At 48.5% G+C, this 23,794-nt stretch overlaps 1 protein-coding gene across 1 annotated transcript in view; it reads right to left on the bottom strand.

Moving 5' to 3' along the window:
* Positions 1-23,794, bottom strand: part of EGFR (epidermal growth factor receptor) — a 211,938-nt gene that overhangs the window by 12,233 nt on the left and 175,911 nt on the right. Inside the window, exons 17-22 of the mRNA XM_040455081.1 lie at positions 23,229-23,370; positions 22,246-22,368; positions 21,478-21,576; positions 14,537-14,722; positions 3,360-3,515; positions 2,368-2,443 (exon numbers count right to left, since the gene is read on the bottom strand). Coding sequence (XP_040311015.1) covers positions 2,368-2,443; positions 3,360-3,515; positions 14,537-14,722; positions 21,478-21,576; positions 22,246-22,368; positions 23,229-23,370 — 782 coding nt within the window. The remainder of the gene's footprint in view (positions 1-2,367; positions 2,444-3,359; positions 3,516-14,536; positions 14,723-21,477; positions 21,577-22,245; positions 22,369-23,228; positions 23,371-23,794) is intronic.

Raw genomic sequence — 23,794 nt, 5'->3', positions numbered from 1 at the left:
GAATATGCAACATGCAGGAGTGAAAAATGGAGTAAAGTAATGGTTCAGGGGTAAGAAAGTAGATTCTCCTGTCCTTCCTCACCAGTGTCAATATGGACTGGATGAAAAAATATCTCATCTCCAGATCCATGAAGTCAATGAATTCTCCTATAACTAGGTTTAGACATTGTGTTTAAATATGCACATCGAGGGGTGCCTGGGTGGCTCAGTCGGCCAAGTGTCCGACTTTGGCTCAGGTCATGATCTCACGGTTTGTGAGTTCGAGCCCCGCGTCGGGCTCTGTGCTGACAGCTCGGAGCCTGGAGCCGGCTTCGGATTCTGTGTCTCCCTCTCTCGCTGCTCCTCCCCCACTCGTGCTCTGTCCCTCTGCCTTACTCTCTCTCTCTCAAAAATAAAGCAACATTAAAATTTAAATGTGCACAATTCCTCTGGGAAGTCAAGGTTTGAGTGGGCCTGAAACATGGCACAAATTCTCTTTTCAACTCCTAAGCATAACACGTACATTCCTAATTTATTAAAATAGTTTGTCTTGAATGGGGACTAGAGAGTGGGGTAACAGGATATGTTTTCTAAACTAAAACTTCAGGCTTACGGTTTAACAATTCCAGCGTACTGCCAGGGACAACAGATCGATCCTAATGGCTGACAGCACATCTTCCGCCGAAATGAAAACCACATGACCGCCATAGTGATGCTGAGTCTCTGATACTGGTAATCATTCAAAGGTATTAAGTCACAGAACTGTAGAGAGTGTTCATCGATTCAACAAATGTGGATCAACTCACGGACTGTGAGTTGGCTCACGCCAGTGGCAAGGATGGAAACTCGGCCACATGATCCTGGACAAGCCAGACCTGTCATAATTGTGATCTCACCCACCATGGTTAGGGGCTCAGGTCTTATTTGGAACATACATGGAAAACCAAAGAAGGATGATACTCAGAGAAGTAAAAGCCTGCTTTAGTTTAAAAATAGTTTTTGCCTGTTGTCTGGAGAATAGATGAATGTGTGTAGAACAGGAAGAGAAAAGACCCATGGCAACTCTTGCTATGGTGTCACTGAGGGAGGGAGGTGACAATGAGGATGCCTCTGGCCGGGATTCAGGATCAGGAAAAGAAGCATTTCCTCCTATCCCTCTTGGGGAGTAGACATATCTTGGAAATGACTAAACTAACAAGGCATCAGAAGAGCTTTATTTCCTCATCTGGTTCATTCATGGCAGGCAGCCCCGCTCACAGGCACGTGTAAAAATTCACTTGTTCACCCACAAAGATCTCTGTCTTTGTAAAGCTTGCATTCTCAGCAGAAGACAAAGATCCATGAAATTAAAGCACATTTAGAATATTAGGAAGTCAATAGTACTATGAAAAAAAAACCACTAAACAGATGATATCCTGAATGATTTGGTTTTGTGATAATAACTAAATTACTCTTGGAAATTTGTTTCAATATTTCTCTCCCCAAGTACCCATTTCTACGGAGGGGGTGGCCCCTCCCCTTCACCCCCATTGCTTTAATAGTGGAAATAGACGGATAATTCATGGATAAATATATTAGATGAGCTGTTTGGCAGCCTTCCAGCAGATTGCTGGACTTGTGAGGGCTGACTGTGAACAGGTGTGGGTGCCTAGCACAGCAGTCAGTGAAAATGTGCTAGTGACACTTTCTTAAATGGTGAGGCCCTTGTAGGCTCAGGATGTCCTTTGTACAAAGGCAATGAGGCAAGAATGGGAAAGGAGTGTTTGAGAGGAGAGGCACAGGCCTGTGCAGGGCCATGGGGAGATTTGGAGGGGGAAACAGAGAGTCAGTCCCGATGAGATGTCCTCACTAGAGCCACAAGCAGTAACTATTTCCCTTGCCTACTATTATTATTTTTTTCCCCACAGACACATCCTCACAGTGCACTCTTGTCAAGTCATTCTCTCTGATACACACAGACCACCATTCACTGCAGGAAACAACAGCCACTGAGTTAGTCTGTCACAAGACCTCATTTCTCTACCCGGAAACTCTTCCCCATGAAACCTCATTTGTCATCTGCTTTTGGTTCACTTCAAATCCATGGCAAGAGGTCAAGTTTGGTTTGATGTCGCAGGTACAGGCATTTCCTAAGTCCAAGCTCTCTCTCTCCCTCCCTTTCCCCCCTCTTGACTAGTTCACTGATATCTCCAGTGACAGGCAGTGTGGTAGTTAGACTCAATTTCCTTTGTCATGTCCTTAGTATAATAGACAGCAACAAGGACACTATTATCAGCCATGGTCTCAAAAGACAGTATTTGGATGACAGAGCATATAATGTAAATCAACAAACGATACAAGCCGGCTTAGTCTCAGCACGCATTCATTAGCATCAAGATTTTGACTCACCATAGCTCCAGACGTCACTTTGGTGGGTGTAAATTCGGTGTAAAATTGATTCCAAAGCCATCCACTTGATAGGCACCTTGAAAGGATGAGAGAAAAAGTAATAAGGTAAACTGTTAGCTTCCCTCTGTTGAAAAAAAAACTAGATCACATTGGAACAAATTACAAGTGACAAATGTGGGAGAGCCAGGCCACTGTACCCCAGTACCCCAGGAGCAGTGCTCCCCCCGCCAGCGGGAGGAGCAAGTTTAATACCTGGTAGAAAACAGGGCTATTCTGTTGGTCCCCACATGCAGTTTCATAAATGCCTCGGCTGAGGACCTTTGGTCTGTGGGCTCTTCTGGTGAACTGGGTGCACCTGATGGGGGCTGGGGGCCCTGGTCGTGCACTGTGGTCCTAGCCACCTCACGTTTAGGGGTGTTTGAAGCTGCTTGGAGCCATAGAGGCCAGAATGAAGCTTAAGAGGGGTACAGCTGCTTTGGAAATCCTGGGGGACCTGCACCCCTCAGTGCTGGGAGAGAGTCCCCCAGAGAATCCTTAAGCCTGTCTGGGAGGAGGGAGCCAACTCTACAAGAGTCATGGAGACCCTCAGGAGCTCTAGAACAGCATGGGGAATTTTCCATATTTCTAAGATGTCCTCAAGAGCTGTGTGCCACCAAATTGGCTGTAACACTTCCCAGATGCTCCTCTGAAGGGTGCTATATCCTGGAGGAGGAGGCTGAAACCTAACCCTGGACAATGGTCACCTGAAGATAGAGCTGGCTCGAGGTTGTGGCTTTGGCCTCTGAACGTGATAGAACCATCTATACCCACTCTCCCAGCAAATCCTGTTCTCAAAGCAGCGCCTCCAGCCTGCGTGGCCAGAAGACGACCCTGGCTCGATCCAGGTGTCAGGGCAGCTGCTGTGACCTCACCCAGAACTTCTGAGAAGGTCCCCTACATGGGTCATTTTGCTGGCAAGAAAATGCTTGCTGGTCTACCAGCCAGCTTCTTACTTTGCCTCCTTCCGCATGGTATTCTTTCTCCTCGGCGCCAAGCAGTTTGGCCAGCCCAAAATCTGTGATCTTGACATGCTGTGGCGTCTTCACCAGGACATTCCTGGCTGCCAGGTCACGGTGCACCAAGCGCCGGTCTTCCAGGTAGTTCATGCCCTGAAACATGGGGCCGTGCGGTGAGGGAACGCACTGGTTAGCCGACTCCCCTGGAGAGCGCGGACCTGGGTTCATACAAAGATGGCAAGGCGCTCCCCTCGGGAGAGCTGGTGCCTGCGCACAGGGATTTGAGGCCATCTTCCCATAGGCTCTGAGCTTTCTGCATCAGGGACTTGTGTTTGCACCCATCTGTGTGCTTCCCCTGCAGGACACAGTTACTTGCACCTTCAACACTAGTAACCACCTACTAAATTTTTTTTTTTAATGGTAATTCATTTTTGAGAGAGAGAGAGAGAGAGAGAGAGAGAGAGAGAGAGACAGAGTGCAAGCAGGGGAGGGGCATCGAGTGAGGGAGACACAGAATCCGAAGCAGGCTCTGGGCTCTGAGCTGTCACACAGAGCCCAGCATGGGGCTCGAACCCACAAACTGAGCTGAAGTCGGACGCCCAACCGACTGAGCCACCCACGCGCCCCAGTAACTACCTACTAAATAGTGACAGAGCCAGAAGTCTGCTGTAGGGCTGAAACTTGGCTGGACGACTGGCTGGACTCGGGCAACCGTGCCCCCTGCCTGGTGTCCCCTTCCCTGTGCTTAGTTGATCTACGAAGCAGGGAAGGTAAGGGTGCTCACCAGGCTGGGGCAGAGCCCTGCTTCTGGGTGATGTGAAGCCACACTCCCCTCCTGCTTCCCTGGACGACCTGACGGGATTCGCTACCAATGGAGAAGATTGTTTCTTTTTCCAGTTTGATTTTTTTTTTTCATTGCAATCACGTGGATACCGCACCTGCTTTTACAAGGTGGCCCTTCCCACCCCCTCTTTGGGTTGCCACCCCAATTCTGTTGTAACCAGAGTCACTGCTAAAGCAAAAGAAAGAAAGAATACTTGAGAAGCACCCAGCACATGGCCTGACACCTGAATTCCCAGAAGTGTTACCCCTCAACTCCTGTCCTTGCCCACAGCTTTCTTGGGGTCTGTCGCACTCACTTCCTGCTGGCAAGTGAGGTCACTTCCGGCCGCTACTCCTCCTTGCTCCATGCCTGCCTGGCTCAGCCAAGCTCCCTGAGACCCTCCCAAGCTCCAACCTGTTGACATGAGAGTGGCAGCTCTCACCTCTGTGCAGGGCCAGTCTGGCAGGTGGGAGAAGCCATTAAGTTCTGCAGACATCTTATGTTGTTTGTCCCACATTCTCTCCCACTTACTCACAAATGTGCCTCTCTCTCTCCAGCCGGGAGAATGGGCCAGGTTTCCAACCTCCTTTACAGACAACACTCATGAGGTCCCCAGTAAAGACAGGCACAGAAATGCTTATTGAAATGCATGAAATGGAGCCAAATGGGCTTCACTGACCCTGCATTACTCTCTAGCTTTTTTGTAGCTATGGCAGGACTTCCATGTCGGGGCAATGGAAGGGAGTACCTGTAGGTAGATATGGATTCCCAGATTTTCTGGCAAATTCTTTGCTTCCTTTTGCACGGATGTTAGGTAAACATTATTAGTGAAGTGACATTAAAATTTTTTTCTTCTTATTTTTTTTAATGTTTATTTATTTTTGAGAGAGAGACAGAGCGTAAGCAGAGGAGGCACAGACAGAGAGAATCCGAAGCAGGTTCCAGGCTCTGAGCTGTCAGCACAGAGCCCGACGCGGGGCTCGAACCCATGAACTGTGAGATCATGACCTGAGCTGAAGTTGGATGCTTAACCGACTGAGCCACCCAGGCGCCCCCAATTTTTTTCTTTCTAGAGCAAAACTAACCCTCATAGGAAAGTAGGATCTTAGGAAGATGCTACCAGTAATTAGTCTTTGTGGGCTATTTTTGAGGGCTTCAATGTTTTTCTTTCCTTGGGAAAAAAATGATTAATTCCCATGTCTCCCTTCTCTGTGGTACTATCTAGAAAGTTCCTGAATGTTTAAGATACTGTTTGACTTAAGTGCCCCCGTTCTAAGATTTCTCAGGTGCTGCATAATAAGGTTAATAGGGCTCACGTCTACTCAAGAGGAAACCAGCAGGCTCTCCATGGGACAGCGTTTCCAAATTAGGGATTATTATTTAGGAATGGCATGTGGAGAGTGAGAGGCAAGGAACAGAAGCTGAGAAAACACTTCCAAACAGAAGGCTGACTTACTACGCCCTGTCACCTCTCCCCACGACCCCTTCACAGGGGGCTCCATTCATCAGCTTCCTTTTCTCCTTTGGTTCCTGCTTGGTCCTCCTGTCTCTTATACAAGAGTAAGTCCTCTATTAAACATGGTGTACTCTTACCCATTCCAAAAGGGTTAACTGAGCTTGGCCTCTCGCCTGGTTAGCACAACATGTGCATTCCAGGCTGTATTAGCTCACTTGTTCTCCCTCCTTCCTTTTCTCTCTTGCCCTTGTTTTCTCTTTTTCCTTCCACCCTGCATGGCTTGCGTGCTCATCAGACCTTTCCCGAAGATTGCCTCAGTGGTAGGGATCACGTAGCTGTTGCACGTTCATATAGTAATGATCACACATTAAGTCCTGACACACGGGAGCCCGTCAACCTTGCCCTATCCCTCTGACTTTATTTCAAATTTGTGCTCTGAGTTCACAAGACCCCCAAGGGGGGATGTTAGAGGGTATTTCCAGCTTCATCTAACTACCATCTCAAACCTTTCATTCTGCCTATTGGAATGCCTAACAATCTGTGCACTGGACACATTTGCACAAAAGTTGTTGAAAAATGAATGAATGAATGAATGATCAGAGCAGTGGACAGTTGTGAGCACTGATGATGTGCCAGACATTTCAAATACACCTCCAAAGAAAGCCACTCTGGTGCTGGGGTCCCGGCACCCACATGACCACCTTGAGAGCCGCCCCAGAGGGTCTAGAGGCCGGTCAGACCAAGTGCTCTGGGTCCTTAAGACCACCATTGGGACCCAGACCTAATTTCCTACTGATACTCGCATGCTGGCCCAAAGGCTGCCTCAGATGTCGAAGAAACTCCAAATAAACAAACAAAAAGACCCTCCGGTCTTTAAAGGACAGAACCACTTTAATAAATTGTGACGTTTTCTCAGAACATCGGTCTTTAGAGAAGCCTTGGGAATGGGGAGGAAAGAGCCATTTACATCCTCTGGAGCACCAGCTAATCAGCCAGAGGGGTTTAAATCAGAGATGATTTGGGGGCGGCAAGATTAGGCTCATTTGAACTTAGATAAAACTCTATTCATCAAGTCTCTGTCCCACACTTATAGAGGCAGTTTCAAAGACCATCTCAGTGCCCAGCAAAGTTATATTTTAACCAGTCAGCAAAGATAAGAGACGTGATAAGAGCCCATCTACACAGAGAACCACAGGAAGCTGTATCATCACGGGCTCAGTAGGGCCTCTTTGGGGAGCTCATTTCCTGAAGAGATCCTCTCTTTAATTTAAATCAACATATTTATTTTTGTTAATTACTACAGGACAGCTAGGATGAATTTTGAAATATGAAGGTTATACGGGAATTTGAAGAGCCAGCTTGGAACCTGTATGCACACAAGAGAAGCCCAGGGATATGCTTCACACGGATATTAAGGATTTTTCTGGCATACCACCTACGGAAGAAGAAAGGACTGGGGGTGGTTGAGTTTGACATTTACAGACTCTTTTCCCTGAGGGCTGCAGCATCCTACAACTCTTGGGAGGAGTCCAGAGTGAGAGGCTGGGATCCATTTCTGTTCTATTTCATAAACAGCTATGGGGAGTCCATTGACCCCTGACTTCGTGAGTACGGAAATGGCACAAAGTAGGAAGTAGAGAGGTTGGCAGATGGTTTTGGCAGAGTAAACTCAATAGTATGTTTCACCTACCACTGAGCCCCTACCCAGAAGAGGTAGAAAGTGTCAGAATTTCCAATCCCAGACAGGGCTCGTTTGGCACCAACATCCTACTGTGAGGGGACAGGAGACCAGCCAGGCTCACTGGTCTGTGGGTTCTGCCCTGAGCCATGACAGCAAGTGCAAGAGTACGGAAAATGAAAACCACGATGAGATATCACCTCACACCTGTCAGAATGGCTAAAATTAACAACTCAGGCAACAACAGATGTTAACGAGGATGCAGAGAAAGAAGAACCCCTTTGCACTGTTGGTGGGAATGCAAACTGGTGTAACCACTGTGGAAAATAGAACAGAAATTCCTCAAAAAATTAAAAATGGAACTAGTCTACAACCCAGCAGTTGCACTACTAGGTATTTATCCAAAGGCTACAAAAATGCTGATTTGAAGGAGCACACGCATCCCGATGTTTATAGCAGCACTATCAACAACAGCCAAAGTATGGAAAGAGCCCAAACATCCAACAGCTGATGAATGGATAAAGAAGATGTGGTTTATATATACAATGGAGTTTTACTCGGACATCAAAAGGAGTGAAATCTTGCCATTTGCAACAACGTGGATGGAACTAGAGTGTATTATGCTAAGCGAAATAAGTCAGACAAATATATGATTTCACTCATGTGTGAAATTTAAGAAACAAAACAGATGAACATAGGGGAAGGGAAGGAAAAATAAAAACAGAGAAGGAGGCAGACCATAAAAGACTCTTAACTCTAGAGAACAAACTGAGGGTTGCTGGAAGGGAGGTCGGTGGGGGATGGGCTAAATGGATGATGAGCGTTAAGGAGGGCACCTGTTAAGGATGAGTACTGGGTGTTATATGTAAGTGATGAATCACTGGGTTCTACTCCTGAAACTTTATGTTAACTAACTTGACTTTAAATAAATATATTAAAAAAAAAAAAAAAAAGAAAAGAATACAAAACAGTATGGACTTGGGAGACTGGCTGCCTGGGGCCCAATCCTGATTTTGCTACTTACTAGCTCAAGACCTCGGCAAGTGACTTACACATGCCTGTGCCTCAGTTTCCCCATATGTAAACTGGGCTCCTCAGATGGTTAAATAAGTTAATCCATGTAGAACACTCAGGATGGTGCCCAGTGAAAGCCCTTCATCATCTCCCCCGAAACTGCCAAATCCACCCACACTTCTCCCTCCTTTTTGCCGTGAGCTTGAATTAGGCCGCGACTCCTCCACTTTCCCAAAAAGTCTGATCGTGAACAAATTCCCGAGAGGCGCCCTTTGCTTTCTTCATCCGAAGCTGTCTTCTTGGCCCTGCCGGGGCCTCCCCTCCTCCTCTCTAGCTCCGCACCCTGCCCTTCCCTTCCCGCAGCAGACCAGCTCTCAGCCCCTGAGCTGCTCTGCATTCCTGACACTGTGGGATGGCCACCTCTCACTGTGTGCTCACTGCCAACAGGCGGGTCAGGCCTCTCACTCACGTCTCCAGCACAGAACTCTCGAGGCTAAGGCACAGGCTGGTGTGCCCATCCCCTGCCCATCCCCCCCGTCCCCTCCCCACTGTCCTCACAGCACCTGGTGCCTGGTTGACAGACTGAGCCCACCTTGCCGGACCCCGTGTGTTCTTCATAGCAGCCTGCGGGAGTCTGTCCTCCGTGCACCCAGCTCTCCTGCTCTGACCATTCACTCCCTGCAACACTGCTAGCTGTGTGGCTCCGGTTCCCTCACTGGCTTATAAACTGGGGAGATAAGAAATTTCATCTTATTTATACATCTATTTCACACGATTCCTAATACTGGCACATACACGCCCAAGAAATGACGAAGTGAAATATCTAAACGTTGGTATTTTGATGCTTTGATATTTTAATAGCACAGTAACTTTTGGCTTTTTAATGACTTCCTGCAAAGCGATCATTTAGGTTGATTAAATGCAACTGTAACTTTTTGTGGAACATTCGAGAATAAGTAAAAAATAATCCAAATAACTGAAATGTCTGGTAACTGGATCTACTGTTTGGCTCTGTTGCTGATCTGTCTTGCTGCCTAGGTGTTTACAGAGGAGGGTGCTTTGCAGGGGAATCAGCTCCTGAAAGTCGTCCTTTCTGAGGACGGAGCAGAGGTCAGTGGTGAATCAGCACCCTTGGGCTGCACCTTGAACCTCACCTTGATGAATCCTGACCTGGAGTGTAGAGGGAGCTGACCTGAGTGGGAAGGCCAGAGCCCAGGCAGGACCAGGAGTCTGTGCATCTGAAGTTCCAGAGAATGGAGTGTCTCTTTGCCACGACACCCTGGTTAGACTAACAGACTGTAGTTCTTTTCCTAGTTCTTCAGCCAGCATGATTTTCATTCTCTCACACCCCTGCTCATCTATTATGACCACAGTAGAGTTTGTCAACGTGGGTTTCATGACGGGGCACCCAGAACCGAACATACGTGGCCTGGAATGTTCCGGCTACATCGGGGTAGAACGAGCACTTCCTTCTCCTCACCTGGACCTGATAACCTGCGAATGGCTCTGCCCATCTTGTCTCCTCCCCCTTTTAGCGGCTCCCAGGCAGTGACGGTTCTGACAAATGTGTGGCCCATGAAAACACCTGGGGCTTCTTCAGATAAACTTACACCACACCAAGTAATCCCGTGTACTTCCAAAAGGAAAGCTTTGAACTAACTTTTTAAGTTTATCCTTATTAAACTGTATCTCACAGCCTGACCTAAGCATGGTTTGGTGCCCATCGAGCTGTGGTCAGAGAATGGCCCTGCAGCCCATGTCTTCCCAAGAGCCTCTGCTGCCTCCTGCCTTCTGTCTTCAAACCCCACTGGGCCTGATCCTGAGGATCCGTGATGTATGCCAATTCCCTGAAAACTCAACTCCGTGAGATCTTAATCAGGGTTAGGTGATGAGAAAGTTCTTTTGTCCCAAAGGTTTGGGAAAATGACGGGTTAAGCACAGTCTGGAGAGCTTGCTTTCCTGCGGGACTTTGCAATAATGTGCGGGACAACGGATACTCTGAGGGGTATTTTCCAAGAGATGGATGATAGGATAATAGGATCTTTCAGATTAGAACATACTATAACATTATTGTGCCATCTGATATATTTTCGGACTTACTAGCTGCCTTATGTAGCCAGAAAGAGTGGATACACTTTCTGAAGCAGCTAAGTCCCAGCAAGTGGGAGCTACCCGGCCTCATGAGCCAGGAGCTTAGGAAACAAAGATCTTTCTGACTGGGGGCAGGTGGCGGTCCTGAGACCGGAGAATTGAATCCATTTTCACCGTGTATGGTGAGGGGCTGTGGCTCTCTTCTGCTCTCCCAGTCCCATCCTGACCAAGTCCCTTCCTCCTTCTCTTTTCTTTTCCTTTTGCCCACGTGATATAATTTGTCCTCTCAGCAGTTCAGCCAGGAAAATAAACTTGCCTAACAGTGGCCAGCTCTCCATCAATATTGAGAAAACTTCCCAAGAGAGCCCATGCCTTTGTAAATCAACGCAGGACGTTTATAAGTCAATGCATCCCACTTTAAAAATGCCACGAGTTTAGTTTCTGGTCAGCCACTAAGTGTTTCTGGGTGGTTTCAAAAACAGCATTTCATACTTAGATAAAAAGTCACTAACCCAAGAGCAAATTTCTCTCTTCACGACTGAGGAAACCATTACTTTCCTTTCCCTCTGGGACAGGCACTCCATCACTACAGCTATTCAAATAGAGTGGGAAAAGATTTCTCTTCTGAATTAGAGAGCAAATCTATCCCAGACCGCTAACAGCCACCACCTGGAAGAACATCAATGTGAAGCAGAGCTAAACAAAGTACAATAGACAGAATAGTGGATTTCAATTAACGGGCTGAAATTGCGAGTAACGTTATACGGAGAACGACCTTGCAAAACTCTCAGGCCCTGGAAACTCAACTCGGGGACCTCTGGTAACTCCTATGACAGGGCCCAGGCAAAGCTGAATTCCTCCTTGCTGTGGCTACCAGCATATTTATGTTTGTGTGTTTTTTTTCCATTTTGGTCGGAGAAGCTGGTGTTTAGGGTAAAATACACTTCCAACTTTGTAGACACCAGGGGTCAGGCAGATTGAAACGTAAGGTTGCAAAGGAGAGAGAGGAAAAAAAAACAAAAAAACAAAAACTCACGACTGCGAGAAGATCCGGAAACAGGAGATGCTCTACTAAATGAAAGCGGATGTACAACTCGAGAAGACAGCACTTCAGCTTAGGTTTCAGTTGTTGATGCAACAAAACTTAGCCAAAATACGGGGCAAGAAACGGAGAGAGGGAGCATTCAGTGAGCACCACATGCATGCGGGAACCATGATAGATGCGTCACAGAGGCTAAATGGGGTTGTCCTCACCACCCAGGAGGACCGATGGCAGAATCTCGTTTACAGCCAAAGAGGCTAGGCACAAAAAGACAAGCAACTTGCCGGAGGTCACATGGCTAATAAATGCCACCACTGAGATTTGAATCTACACTCCCCTGACTCGTAAACACAGTTCTGTATTGGACAAAACTTGCTGAGGCTACGTGCCCCATCACAAGAAATGTCACTTTCGTGGAGCTGGTGGTTGCCATGAGATAATTAGAGAAGAAATGCTCAGTCTCTTGGCACCCTCTGGTGAAGTGGGCCTCATGAATCTGGGAGGAGAAGCCGGCCGCAGATATACAGAAATGTGAACGCTCTGCCCCGGGTGGCGATGCGGCCAGGACACCCACTCTTCCAGGGCTCACCTTCCAGATGGGGCAGGTGGGCACACACTCGAGTGAACAAGTACATAAGCCACATCTTCCCAGGTAGCAAGATGTGCTTAAAAGAAAATAAAGCAAATAAAGCAAGGTACGGAGGGCCATACTCCCAGTTTGTTGCCTTAGATAATCGAGGAAGAAAGCTAAGTGAGAATTTCTGGGTTCAGGAGTCAGCGTATGAGCAGACCTCTAGGAATAATTCTATATTCAGTAAAACCTACTTGGGGCTAACCACCTCCTTCCCCAGATCAGCCACTGTTCCGGACTGAATAGGGTCCCTGAGTTTCATGCTGACCAGGAACCTCAGAAAGTGACCTGGTTTGTTTGGATACAGGGTGTTGGAGATGTAACCAGGTAAAGGTCTTGGATGAAATCACCCTGGATTTAGGGGTGACAGGTGTCTTTTAAGAGAATGGAAAAGGCAATTTTGACTGAGACACAGAGAAGGAGGCTATGTGAAGACTCAGGCAGAGGTTGGAGGGACACAGCCAGGAGCCTGGGGATGTCTAGAGCTACCAAAAAAGGAAAGGCAAGGACAGATTCTTCCCTAGAGCCTTCGGACAGGGCATGGCCCAGCTGGCACCTTGATTTTGGACTGCTGAGCTGCAGAGCTGTGACAGGGTGGGGTACCGTTGTGGTAAGCCACCAGTCTGTGACAATTTGTGGCAGCCTCAGGAAACTAAACCAGTCACAGAAATAATGAGCATTTTCATGAAACCACAGCATCGGAGGCATGGCTCCCCACTTCCAGGGCTGTTCTCTAATAACACGAATAACCCCTCTGCTCTGTGGCCAGGGTACGGCTGGGAGAATGACAGGAACACCAGGCGACTAGAGATGGTGAGAGGAGGAGAGCCCTCCCACTTCCCAGGGTACTGGGAGCCTCCAGCAGCTGTAGATGGCACCGGAATAAACAGCAACGTGCTGCTCCTCTGGTCATCCTGGGAGGTGGCCTCCCACTTGGCCAACATGGCGCAGAACCCTGGATTCAGGAAAGGAGCCTGCCTTCCCTTGGTGCCGGTGCTCTCAGCAAGAGTCTGTCCTGTGGTGTTATGGGCATCCGCTGGCTGGCCAGTGCCCCAGACATGTTTTATTTGTCCTAGCAGTCACCTCGCACACCTGCTAGGAATTAAGATCAGAACACTGCCAGAGTAATTCCACAGGACTGACTACCACCACGACGCGGGGTGATGTGAGCAGGCAGGAACCAACAACACCCGGTGGAAGATGGGCTTTCTGACTCTGTGGCCCCAGCACACCCCTCCACACCCTGCTGCACTGGGGAGACAGACAATGTCAATGACATACACGCTCAGAAAGGGGCCTGCCCACAAACTCCCCAAATTCAACCCAGTAAAACATTGCCAGGAAAAAAACAGAATTTGGCCAGTTGGGTTGCAAATAACTGATGCAGTGCTGGGGTCAAGAGAGAGAGGTCTGAGGGGAGCCTGGGCCACTCCATCAGTTCAGGAACCGACTTCGGCTCGGGTCATGATCTCGTGGTTTGTGAGTTCGAGCCCCGCAACGAGCTCGCTGCTGTCGGCCTGTCAGCACAGAGCGCGCTTCAGATCCTCTGTCCCCTTCTCTCTGCCCCTCCCCACCTCGCACTCTCTCAAAAATAAATAAACATTAAAAAAAAGGGGGGGGGGGAGTTTTGAGATTAAAGTACAAGTCCTTTGGAGGCCAGATGGGTAGTTAAATACCCAGCACATGGCTCTGCTTCTGTCCTCAGCACACAGGTAGGGCCACCTGGCCACTGTCAGCGTTATCTGCCCTCCCTCGCTCTGGATCAGGCCTGTTAACAGAGGAGGGGTGGGCACATGAGGAGTCCCAGTGAAGCAGCAGAAGCACCTGTTCACCTGCCGGGTCTCGCACCCAGCACCTGCCCTTGTTGTCACAGCCACACGGCCATCTGAGTCCCAGTCTCGGCCTCAGCCTCCCTGCTTGCCTTGTTATCAAGTCCCGACTGGGCAGAAGCCACATCTTGACCGTAATAGTCAACACAAAGGACGCCAGAGAAATAAGAGCATTGGCCATCAAATCATACTAACACCTAATAAAGAGAAAATTGTTTAAATGTAGTCATATCATTAGATTTTCAACGTGCAGTGGGACAGGCACTGATTTGATGCCAAAGGCAATCAATTCAACTGAAACCAAAATAAAGGAGAGCGAATGCTGTGTGTCTGGGTACACACGCGCACTCACGCGTGTACCCTTGCGGCAAACTTAGTTGTCCCAGGATGGAGAACCCAGTTGTCGATTTTCCAGCTATCTTTATTTTTTTCCCCTTGCTGTTTTTCTTCGGGGCTCCCACGAATGACCGCATCATCCCAGGCCATGAGGGACAGGCACCGCGAGCTAAGGCAGCCGCACCTCCTGTTTAGTGGGCATCTCTGCCCTACTTTCGGAGCTGGGCCCTGCTCTGTGCACAACCCCTCTGGGTGGGCTTCCACATCGACTTACCTTCGCAATCTGCACACACCAGTTGAGCAGGTATTGGGAGCCAATGTTGTCCTTGTGCTCGCGGACATAGTCCAGGAGGCAGCCGAACGGCATGAGCTGTGTGATGAGCTGGACCGTGGACGTCAGGCAGATGCCCAGGAGGCGGCACACGTGGGGATTGTCCACACTGGCCATCACGTAAGCTTCCTGCATGAAGGAGAGGAGAGGAAAGCATTCGAAAGGTCCCCCTATGGTGGCTGACGGGAGAGGCAGGCAGAGCCCTTTCTGGGTAAAAAGAAGCAAAGCGCAAACGTGATTTTGAGTTCCAAAGTGTGTACTTGAGGAGGACGGGGCAGCCCATGAAAGATCCAGTGCAACGGACATTTACATTCATGCGAGGTCTACTGCATACATATTAGGCTGTGAAAGGACCCGTGAGTGGAAGATGGGACCCTGTGAGTGTGAAGCAAGGCTTTCCGTCTACAGAGAGACCCACGCCACGCAGCATTTGGCAAGAGCACACTGAATGAAAACGGAACCCGCTGACATCTCTGTTCTTAAGACCTCTGTCCGAAGGCCAAAGCTGCTGCACCCTGAAATGTTGTCAGGGCTGCAGAAATCCGTGTCTGGGCCCCTACGCCTTGGTAATGCCTTTCTCGCTGAATGGAGACACACGTGCAGAGGTATGATGGTGAAAGTTCCCAGCAGAGGTCACACAAGTCCGCAAGTGGCCCCGGAGAGAGACCTCACTTCTCAACAAGGCCGGGTCTCAGCGGGCAGTGGTCCACCGCACCACTATGGTCCTGGGAGTAGAGCCAGAGAGGCCCTTCTGGGTGGCTTTGAACCAGACAGAGGGCATTACGTTACAGTGACTGCAGACTCTGTTGGCTGCCCGGGATTCATTTGTTTTTTGTTGATGTTGTTGTTGTTTTAAGTTTTTATGTATTTTTGTGTGTGTGTGAGAGAGAGAGAGAGAGAGGGGAACGTGCGCCCACATGCAAGCATGTGGGGGAGGGGCAGAGAGAGACAGGGGGAGAGACTGAATCCCAAGCAGCCTCCACACCATCAGCGCAGAGCCTGATGTGGGGCTCGAACCCACGAACTGTGAGATCATAACCTGAGCTGAAACTGAGAGCCAGACACTTAACCGACTGAGCCACCCAGGCGCCCCTGCCCAGGATTCATTTCTCAAGAGAGGGGGGGTCAATGCTGCCGCCGTGCCTCAGTCTCAAGATGGGAAACTGCTTTTCTGCAAAGTGCCCCCTCCCTCATTTAACTGGCTGTCACGGCAGAGGCCTTTTGGGACACAGAACTGTGACTACAGACTTTATTTTAACCCTTCTGTTCTTGGGTGCAAGAAGCAGGTTTTATTTCCAACTGCGCACACAATGGGACCCTCTCTTCTGTCTCACAGCACCCATAAATTCTGTCCTCCCTTCGAACACCTTTAATTCAGATGTGACAGGGACCACATGGCCTGCAAGAAAGAGCTCAGAAGTTCTTTCATATATTCCCACCACTCCTGAGGGCGGAATGTGGACTTGGCCCCCAGGAGAAGGGGGATGCTTGGGTGAGAACATCACAGGAGCCAGGGGTGACAGAGGAGACCGAGGACACAGGTCGCTGGGCTGGGGGTGGAGGGCAATACACATACTCCCAAACTCAAACCTGATCACATCATGTTTCTTGCCTTCAGCCTTTCTCCGGCCTCACAGTTCCTGGGCAGCCCCAGGCCTTGAACGTCAGCCCCTCCTCCGGAACCCCCCAACCCCCCCTCCTTCCCCTTCTTCCTGCTCTGGGCTCTCTCAACCTCCCTCAGGCCCTCGCCCACGAGAGGGCCTCTGCCTGGAATGTCTTTCCACCTCCTCTTTCCTTCTCTGACTCCTCCTCCGAGGGGCCTTCCCGACTCCCCAGTCTCAAACTCTCTTGGCATCTCGCAGTTTTTCCTTGGGGGAGCAGGCTCTTTACTGCCTGGGAACTTGCTGGAGATACAAATTCCTGGGCCCCACCCAGGCCTACCCTACCGTGTGAGATGCCGGGAGGTGCGCCCAGCAATCTGTTTGAACAAACCCCCCAGGGGATTCTGAGTGCTCAGGAGCACTAATCATAATCTGCTCTTAAATACTTGTGTGATTCTGAAAATGTCCTCCCTCCCCATCAAGCTCTTTGAGGAAAGGACTACATTCTCAGCTCCCGTCATTTGCCTATTTAGCGCCATATTTTGTTGGCAAACGCTGTTCATTTGTCGCCTCAATATCCCCTGCATGTACCTGAGGCCTCAGCAAGTGGGGTTAATGCCTTGGGGCGAGGGTGGACATTTATTCCTCTTTTGTCCTTCCAGTGGTACCAAACATCTGTCTAGGCACGTAAGTGCCTCAAAATGGTCAGGACCGAACTACACTGAAATCATACAAAGGCAGAAATTCAAAGCAAATCGGAGACCGTGCCACTCCCATTAACAACAGCAACAAAAATTCCCTTAGCTTTTAACATTCGCTGCCAACGTCTGTGTGGATGCTTTCCTGCAGGCCTAGGCCCTCTCCTTGCAGGGAGAGCTGGGAGAGCTGGTATTTCTTCTGTATTATAAACATCGTATCACAACATTTAAGGGCAGGGTAGACATTTGACACTTATGCACATTCAAACATCGGTTAATCTTGGAGAAGGGCTGTTTATAAAACTTAGAACTGGAGGGTCCTGCAAGTCCCATTTCTTCTGAGGCCGTTACTTGCCTGAAAGGGAAACTGAGGCCCAGGGAGGCGAATGGAGACGCCTTGTGTCAGAGCTGGGCCCACAGAAGGGTCTCCTCACAAGGGAGGCACCCTCCACGAGCCCCCTCCTCACCCCACACGCTGCACCCCGTGGTCTCCTGTGATGCCTCGTTGAGCGCTCTGGTTAACAGGCTACCAGAAAGCTCGGAGACCTCGTGACACACACAGCACATATATAAATGTTTGCATTCTTTTTCCATTGCCTTCCCTAAACTTAAACTGGGAAGTCTATGGAAAAATTAAGAGGCCACGCGATTGCCAGAAAAGCACAAATCACGTCTCTCCCCCAAGTCTGGGAAACTGTACAACCGTAACTCCAAAGAAGTCCTCTGGCCGTTCCTATTTTCTCAAGATCTGGTTGAGATTTGGAAACATGTTGTATTCATTTTCGACGGGAGAAAAATCTGCAGAGCAGAGCAGTTTGAGCTGCCCATCTGTTGTGGGGCCGCGAGGAGCTGACCTGGACCGGGGGATCGGGGAATGGAGCACGGGGCGTGGGTGTCGGGCCACACAGAGCCTGGAGCCCTGCCAGGTCCCCGATCCTATTAAAATCCGATAGTGCAACAGAACTAGGTCATCGCTTCCGCCCCGCCCCCAAATACAATGGAGACGCTGTTTGGTCATGTGTCCTGTTTGGTGTGCACAGAAGTTGAAGCGAGCTTTGTTCTGAGCTGTTTATCTTGGAATCTCAAAGGTGCACTGTGACTTGCAGAAAGAATGCGTGGTAGTCCACAACAGTGTCTGGACTGGACACTCCAGCCACGCGCACAGACCGGCAGGCAGAGCCCATGTTCAGTTCAGAGACCCCGAGGCTGAGTCACATGGCAGGGTGCCTCTGAGGCTTTGGGACCTTGAAAGTCTATTATTTTTTCCCGCTTGCCAAAATGATGTTTGATGCCTTCCTTTTCACTTTTCTCCTTCAGCTGTGAACTATTTTAGGTTAAGAATTGGGGCAAAGAGGGGTGCCTGGGTGGCTCAGTTGGTTGAGCATCCGACTTCGGCTCAGGTCATGATCTCGCAGTTCGTGAGTTCGAGCCCTGCGTCGGGCTCTGTGCTGACAGCTCAGAGCCTGGAGCCTGCTTCAGATTCTGTGTCCCCCTCTCTCTCTGCTCCACCCCTGCTTGTGCTCTGTCTCTCTCTGTCTTTCAAAAATGAATAAACATTAAAAAAAAAAAAGAATTGGGGAAAAGAGGGCACCTGGGTGGCTCAGTTGGTTGAGTGTCCAACTTCAGCTCACTATCTCACAGTCCATGAGTTTGAGCTCCGTGTTGGGCTCTGTGCTGACAGCTTGGAACCTGGAGCCTGCTTCAGATTCTGTGTCCCCCTCTCTCTCTGCCCCACTCCTGCTTGTGCTCTGTCTCTGTCTTTCAAAAATGAATAAACATTAAAAAAAAATTTTTTTTTTAAAAGAATTGGGGAAAAGAGGGCGCCTGGGTGGCTCAGTCGGTTAAGCATCTGACTCTTGATTTCGGCTCAGGTCATGATCTCACGGTTCATGGGATTGAGCCCCGCATCAGGCCCTGTGCTGACAGCATGGAGCCTGCTTGGGATTCTCTCTCTCCCTCTCTCTCTCTCTCTCTGCCTCTCCCTTGCTGGCATGAACTCTTGCAGGCTCTCGCTCTCTCTCAAAATACATAAACATTAAAAAAAAAAAAAAGAATTGGGGAAAAGGATTCTACTACATTTTAAACTCCTTCAGGAAGGCATACACTGAACCTTAAGAATGAAAGGTAGGTGCCCCTACATTTTTGAAACTGTACCAGTTAACTAAGCTACCAGCAGCCGCTTAAACCAGAGGCTGCCGCGTGTATGTTCTGGATCTCAGTGCCTGATCTCAGTAGGGGAAGAAGGGTAGCCAGTATTGGGTGTGTGGGACCATTTACAAGTGAGTATGAGCACTTCAAAGGACACATTCAGCCCCATCGGGCTGTCCTGTCACAGAACTGACTTGCCCTTAGCTCACTGTTGAAACTGGCCTTATAATCACTTCCCTTACCGGCTCCTCCTTTCCTTCAGGGGCTCTCCATCACCCAGGAATCAACCTGCCCTGATGGGATTGCCTGCGAATTCTGGGCAGACTGGGCTTCAGGAAAAGCAAATGACAAGTTCTCAAGTGTGTCACCCATGAACTGTGACAGCTGTGATGTCTGCTATCAGAAAAGATAAGAGTCCAGTAGAAACAAGAATCAAAGGCAGGAACAAAATAATGGGGGGCAGGGGGGTAGAGAAAAGGAGTTGACACTGTGGTACAGTATACAAGAAAGTTAAGAGAGTAGATCTCAAGAGTTCTTAGGCAGGGAGCAACTTCTTTTTTTGCTTTTCTTATTGTATCTATATGAGGCGAAGACGCTAGTGAACCTTACTGCGGTATCACGTCACAGTATGTGCAAGTCAGGCCACCATGCTTTATGCCAATTATATCTCAGTAACCCTGGAGAAAAAAACGCAAAAAACAAAACAAAACAAACAAAACTTCCCCCAAAATGGAGGGAGAAGAGAGCAGGAGAGAAGCAGAGCAAGAGGTAAACAGAGGCTCATGTTTTGTAAACTTTTCAGGGTTTACTTTATTGTCCACCCCTCCTCTACCCTACCACAGCAGATTTCCTCCGGTTTCAGGGGACCTGGAGGTCCTTTTCAGTGAAAACGACTTCTCCCCCAAAGCACACCTATTGTCTTCAAAATCCCCCTTACTCTGGGTTGTAAACATTGCTGAAATTCACATTTCAGCATTGTTTTGTGAGATTTATTGGAATGCCCTGAATGAGTAAAACACGAATTAAGGAAGCAGACTCTGCAAAAAAGATTTTCTTTTCAACGCAATACGTGAGGGAGCTGGAGGTTCTAAGTCAAGAGCCTTCGCAAACATATTTCTTGCGGTTATGCCAATGAGAGTTGACGGTATATGTTAATTGGACTTCACGTTAATTTGTAAGCCATTGAAAATGAGAGGTAATTTTGCTCAATACGTATATCTTCAACGTGTGCGATTTGCTACTGCACTTTATTTATTAATACATCATCTCTCATTTAGGGTGTGCCAGAGTGGGAATCTCCTATTATAAAGGAGGTATTTGAAGTGTATACAGTGTTATGCCACTGGGAAGCTCATTGTGTCTAAACACATTTTTTAAAAGGCCCATGTTTGCTTTGTTTGGCATATATCCTGTGGGTTCGATGTAAGATGGGGGAGTATTACATTTGCCTCCTGTCCCTCCCCACCGTAGGATAACTGAATTCTCTAGATTTTTGAGGCAGTCGGTTTTCTTTTGCTTTGACTTTGTTCCCCTAACCTCCTGCTAAGCCTCTCCAGCTTCTCTTTCTCTGGCTCTGCCCTGGGACAGGAGCAAAAGTTTGCATCAACCCACAGCAAACAGAGGCCAATGGTGTTCACAAGGACACCCCAACGGGATTGTCCGCTGGATCCTCGGGGGCATCCCTTGAAGCGGGCTTGGCCACATTCCATGGTGGCCCCTCTTTCAGCCAACTGCTGTTTAAAGGGATGCAGTGCCCTTGCCGACTGGTGAGGATCCAGAGAAGATGACAAAAGTTCAGTGGTACCGAAAGTAAAGACGTGCAAATAATCTTGTGGCACATTTCAAAGTCTTGCCCCATAAACTAACGGAGAACACTGGAAATAACATTTAAGCTATTTGGGGGAAAGTACCAAAGAGGGGCAACACTTTACAGAGCTTCTAGAGAGCATCCATACTATAATCCCAGGCACCTTTAAAAAAGCCACTTCAAAGATAACTTGGTAGAGCAAAATGGACACGTGCTTCAGGGGCAGAAATAACGATAGGCTGGAATCCTGTGCCAATCGCATGAACGTGAGCAAGCTTCTTTATGCCTGCAAAGCATACTGAGTGTTAACCCCTGCACCACAGACTCATGGGGAGAGTTCCTCATGTGCAAAGCAACTAGTCCTGAGCCTGGCCCTTGGTGGACAGCCAGCGATTGTGAGTTTCTATCCTTTTGGGAGACATAGCAGAATGGAGGACCCAAGTCTTCTCTATCGGAGAAGCCCTGTGAGGGAATTATACCAACTACAGCCTGAAGGGAAAAAAAGACATGAAAGTGAACATTTAGAATGTGGTGATGGAGAAAGTCTAAAACAGGGCAGGGTGTGGCTTCTAAAATGTGGCTTCTGATGTCCACGCCTGTGGATAACTAGGAAACGAAGGAGAAACTCACATCAAGGATTTCCTTGTTGGCTTTTGGAGATGTGGCTTCTCGTAACTCCTTGATGGCCACGGGAATTTTAACCTTCTCACCTTCTGGGATCCAGAGTCCCTGTGACGAGGAGGGAGAGAAGACATTAACTGGCGACTGTCACACTATGCAATATGCTGACTCACAAGATGCACGGACTTTACCAGTGACACCATCCGAAAGGGTGAGAGCACAGCTCTGTGCTCTGTGCTCCAAGGTCACCAGTGCTAGGAGCCATGATATCTCAGCAGCTCTTTGGCTATATCGTGTTCCATGAATCAGAGTAGTTAGATTACAAAAAACCCTAAGCTTGTGTGAGTTATAAAACCAGTGTGGATCATTTTGTCCAGAATTCTGAGATACTGGCTCTGGGTCTAATGGAAATCAGACTTGATATAACAGGATCCAGGAAAAATAAATTAAGAGCTGTTTTGACCTGGGCATTATTTGGATGCTGTCATGCAGTGAGAGGCAGTCCCCCTTCAGACTCCATCCCTGCCACTCACCCCTTTACAAAGTCAATGCTGTCCTCCACGATAACTTTGTTGTCTGTGTACAGGTCTCACAGGACCACTTATACGTCACCAGTATAAAAGATTCCCTCTCGACAACTTGGGGAAAACATCAGAATTTCCCAAACCCTGAGCTACACATAGAGTAGACAAGCTTGATAGACAGTAGACAGCCCAGGACTTTGAATATGCCCACCAACCTGCATCCCCAGAAGTCTCGGTGCCCTGGTGGCCTCACCTTGTACACTGTGCCAAATGCTCCAGAGCCCAGCACCTTGATCTTTTTGAATTCTGTTTCCTTTAAGATCCTCAAGAGAGCTTGGTTGGGAGCTTCTCCGCTGGGAGTAAGAGGCTCAACAAGCTGTGAGAGACAAGGAAGGAGGGTCGCGGCCTCAATGTTCAGGCCCACATGGGAGGAGGTGTGAGCCAGGCCCAGACACAGCCATGTGTGGATGGGCGTCAGCACCAAGAACCCGCCATGCTCACTCGGAAGGAGGAACGCACATGTTCTCTTTAGGACTTCAAAAAGATATGTTGGGACAGGGACTCCCTGATACAGGTGTCCTCGCACAGAAGAGCTCCATTTCAACAAATGCAATTTCGATTTCTGTTTCCAGCCAATAAGCCGGACTGAGAGAATTCTGGTGAGGGAAGTTTTGATATGGTTGGTCATTTTGGTAGCCTGTCGGGCCTCCTAATGCACACAAGTGCCATTGTGCTATGAGCTGCTACGGGTCCCTCCTCCCAGGGACTCTGGCTTCTGACACACTGCCGGACACAAAGATGCCGGCCAGTAGAGTGAGTCACAAACAGAGCTCAAAATGGAACGGCACTATTGAAGACAATGGGATTTGCCAAAGTAACATCTCAACATGTGCCTTCACAGGAATCACCAGACAACCTGTTTGCAAGCCCTTCTCCTGTGCATGTACCTGAGTGCTGTATGTTAAACAGGACTCCTATGGCATTTGTATCTGTGTCGTGAGACTTATAATAGGAACATTGGCATCTCACTCCAGAGAGGTACCAAAACATCATTAATTGTTTATACCTGGACATTCAGAGATTCTTTCTGGTTTTTCCATCATAAGCAATAAGGCATAATAATACAATTACATATTTAAAATAGTTGGCAACACTTGGCAGGAGAGCCTTCGTTCCTGTCTGGGGTGCTGGGAAGAGGGGCACTGGTGGGCGTGCGGGGCCTGGGCACCTACTCACCTCTCTTTCCTGCAGCAGTCTGCGAAGTGTGCGCTTGCGGACGATGTGGCGTCGGCGCAGAAAGAGGCCCACCCCAAGGGCCACCACCACCACCAAGAGGAGGCCCCCAACAATCCCAGTGGCGATGGATGGGATCTTGGGCCTGGAACAAGAGGGAGACGTGGAAAAGTGAGGTTTGGTGACAGACTCTATTACATTGGCATTGTATGTATTTCCTGCATGTTTTGGTACATTGACATCATTTAACATCATCTCAGAAAATAGATACCATGTGGCTTCTACAGAGAGGAAAGAAAGCAAAGAGTTTCTAGGGTAGTGTTTCCACCTTCTTGAGCATAAGAGGCTTTGCCCCCAGGTTTTTTTTTTTGTTTTTTTTGTTTTTTTTTTGCATTTTTTAAATTGACCTATCATCTGGACATCTCCATACGACTCCTTTTCTTTTCTTTTTTCTTTTCTGTTCTTTTCTTTTCTTTTTCTTTTCTTTTCTTTCCCTTATTTTCCTTTCCTTTTCTTTTTTCCTTCCTTCCTTCCTTCCTTCCTTCCTTCCTTCCTTCCTTCCTTCCTTC

Source organism: Herpailurus yagouaroundi, unplaced genomic scaffold (assembly GCF_014898765.1).
Source record: "Herpailurus yagouaroundi ecotype Mexico unplaced genomic scaffold, PumYag 214, whole genome shotgun sequence".
Classification (NCBI taxonomy): domain Eukaryota; kingdom Metazoa; phylum Chordata; class Mammalia; order Carnivora; family Felidae; genus Herpailurus; species Herpailurus yagouaroundi.
Note: the sequence above shows the minus strand (reverse complement) of the source record. Positions and strands in the feature narration are given on the sequence as shown.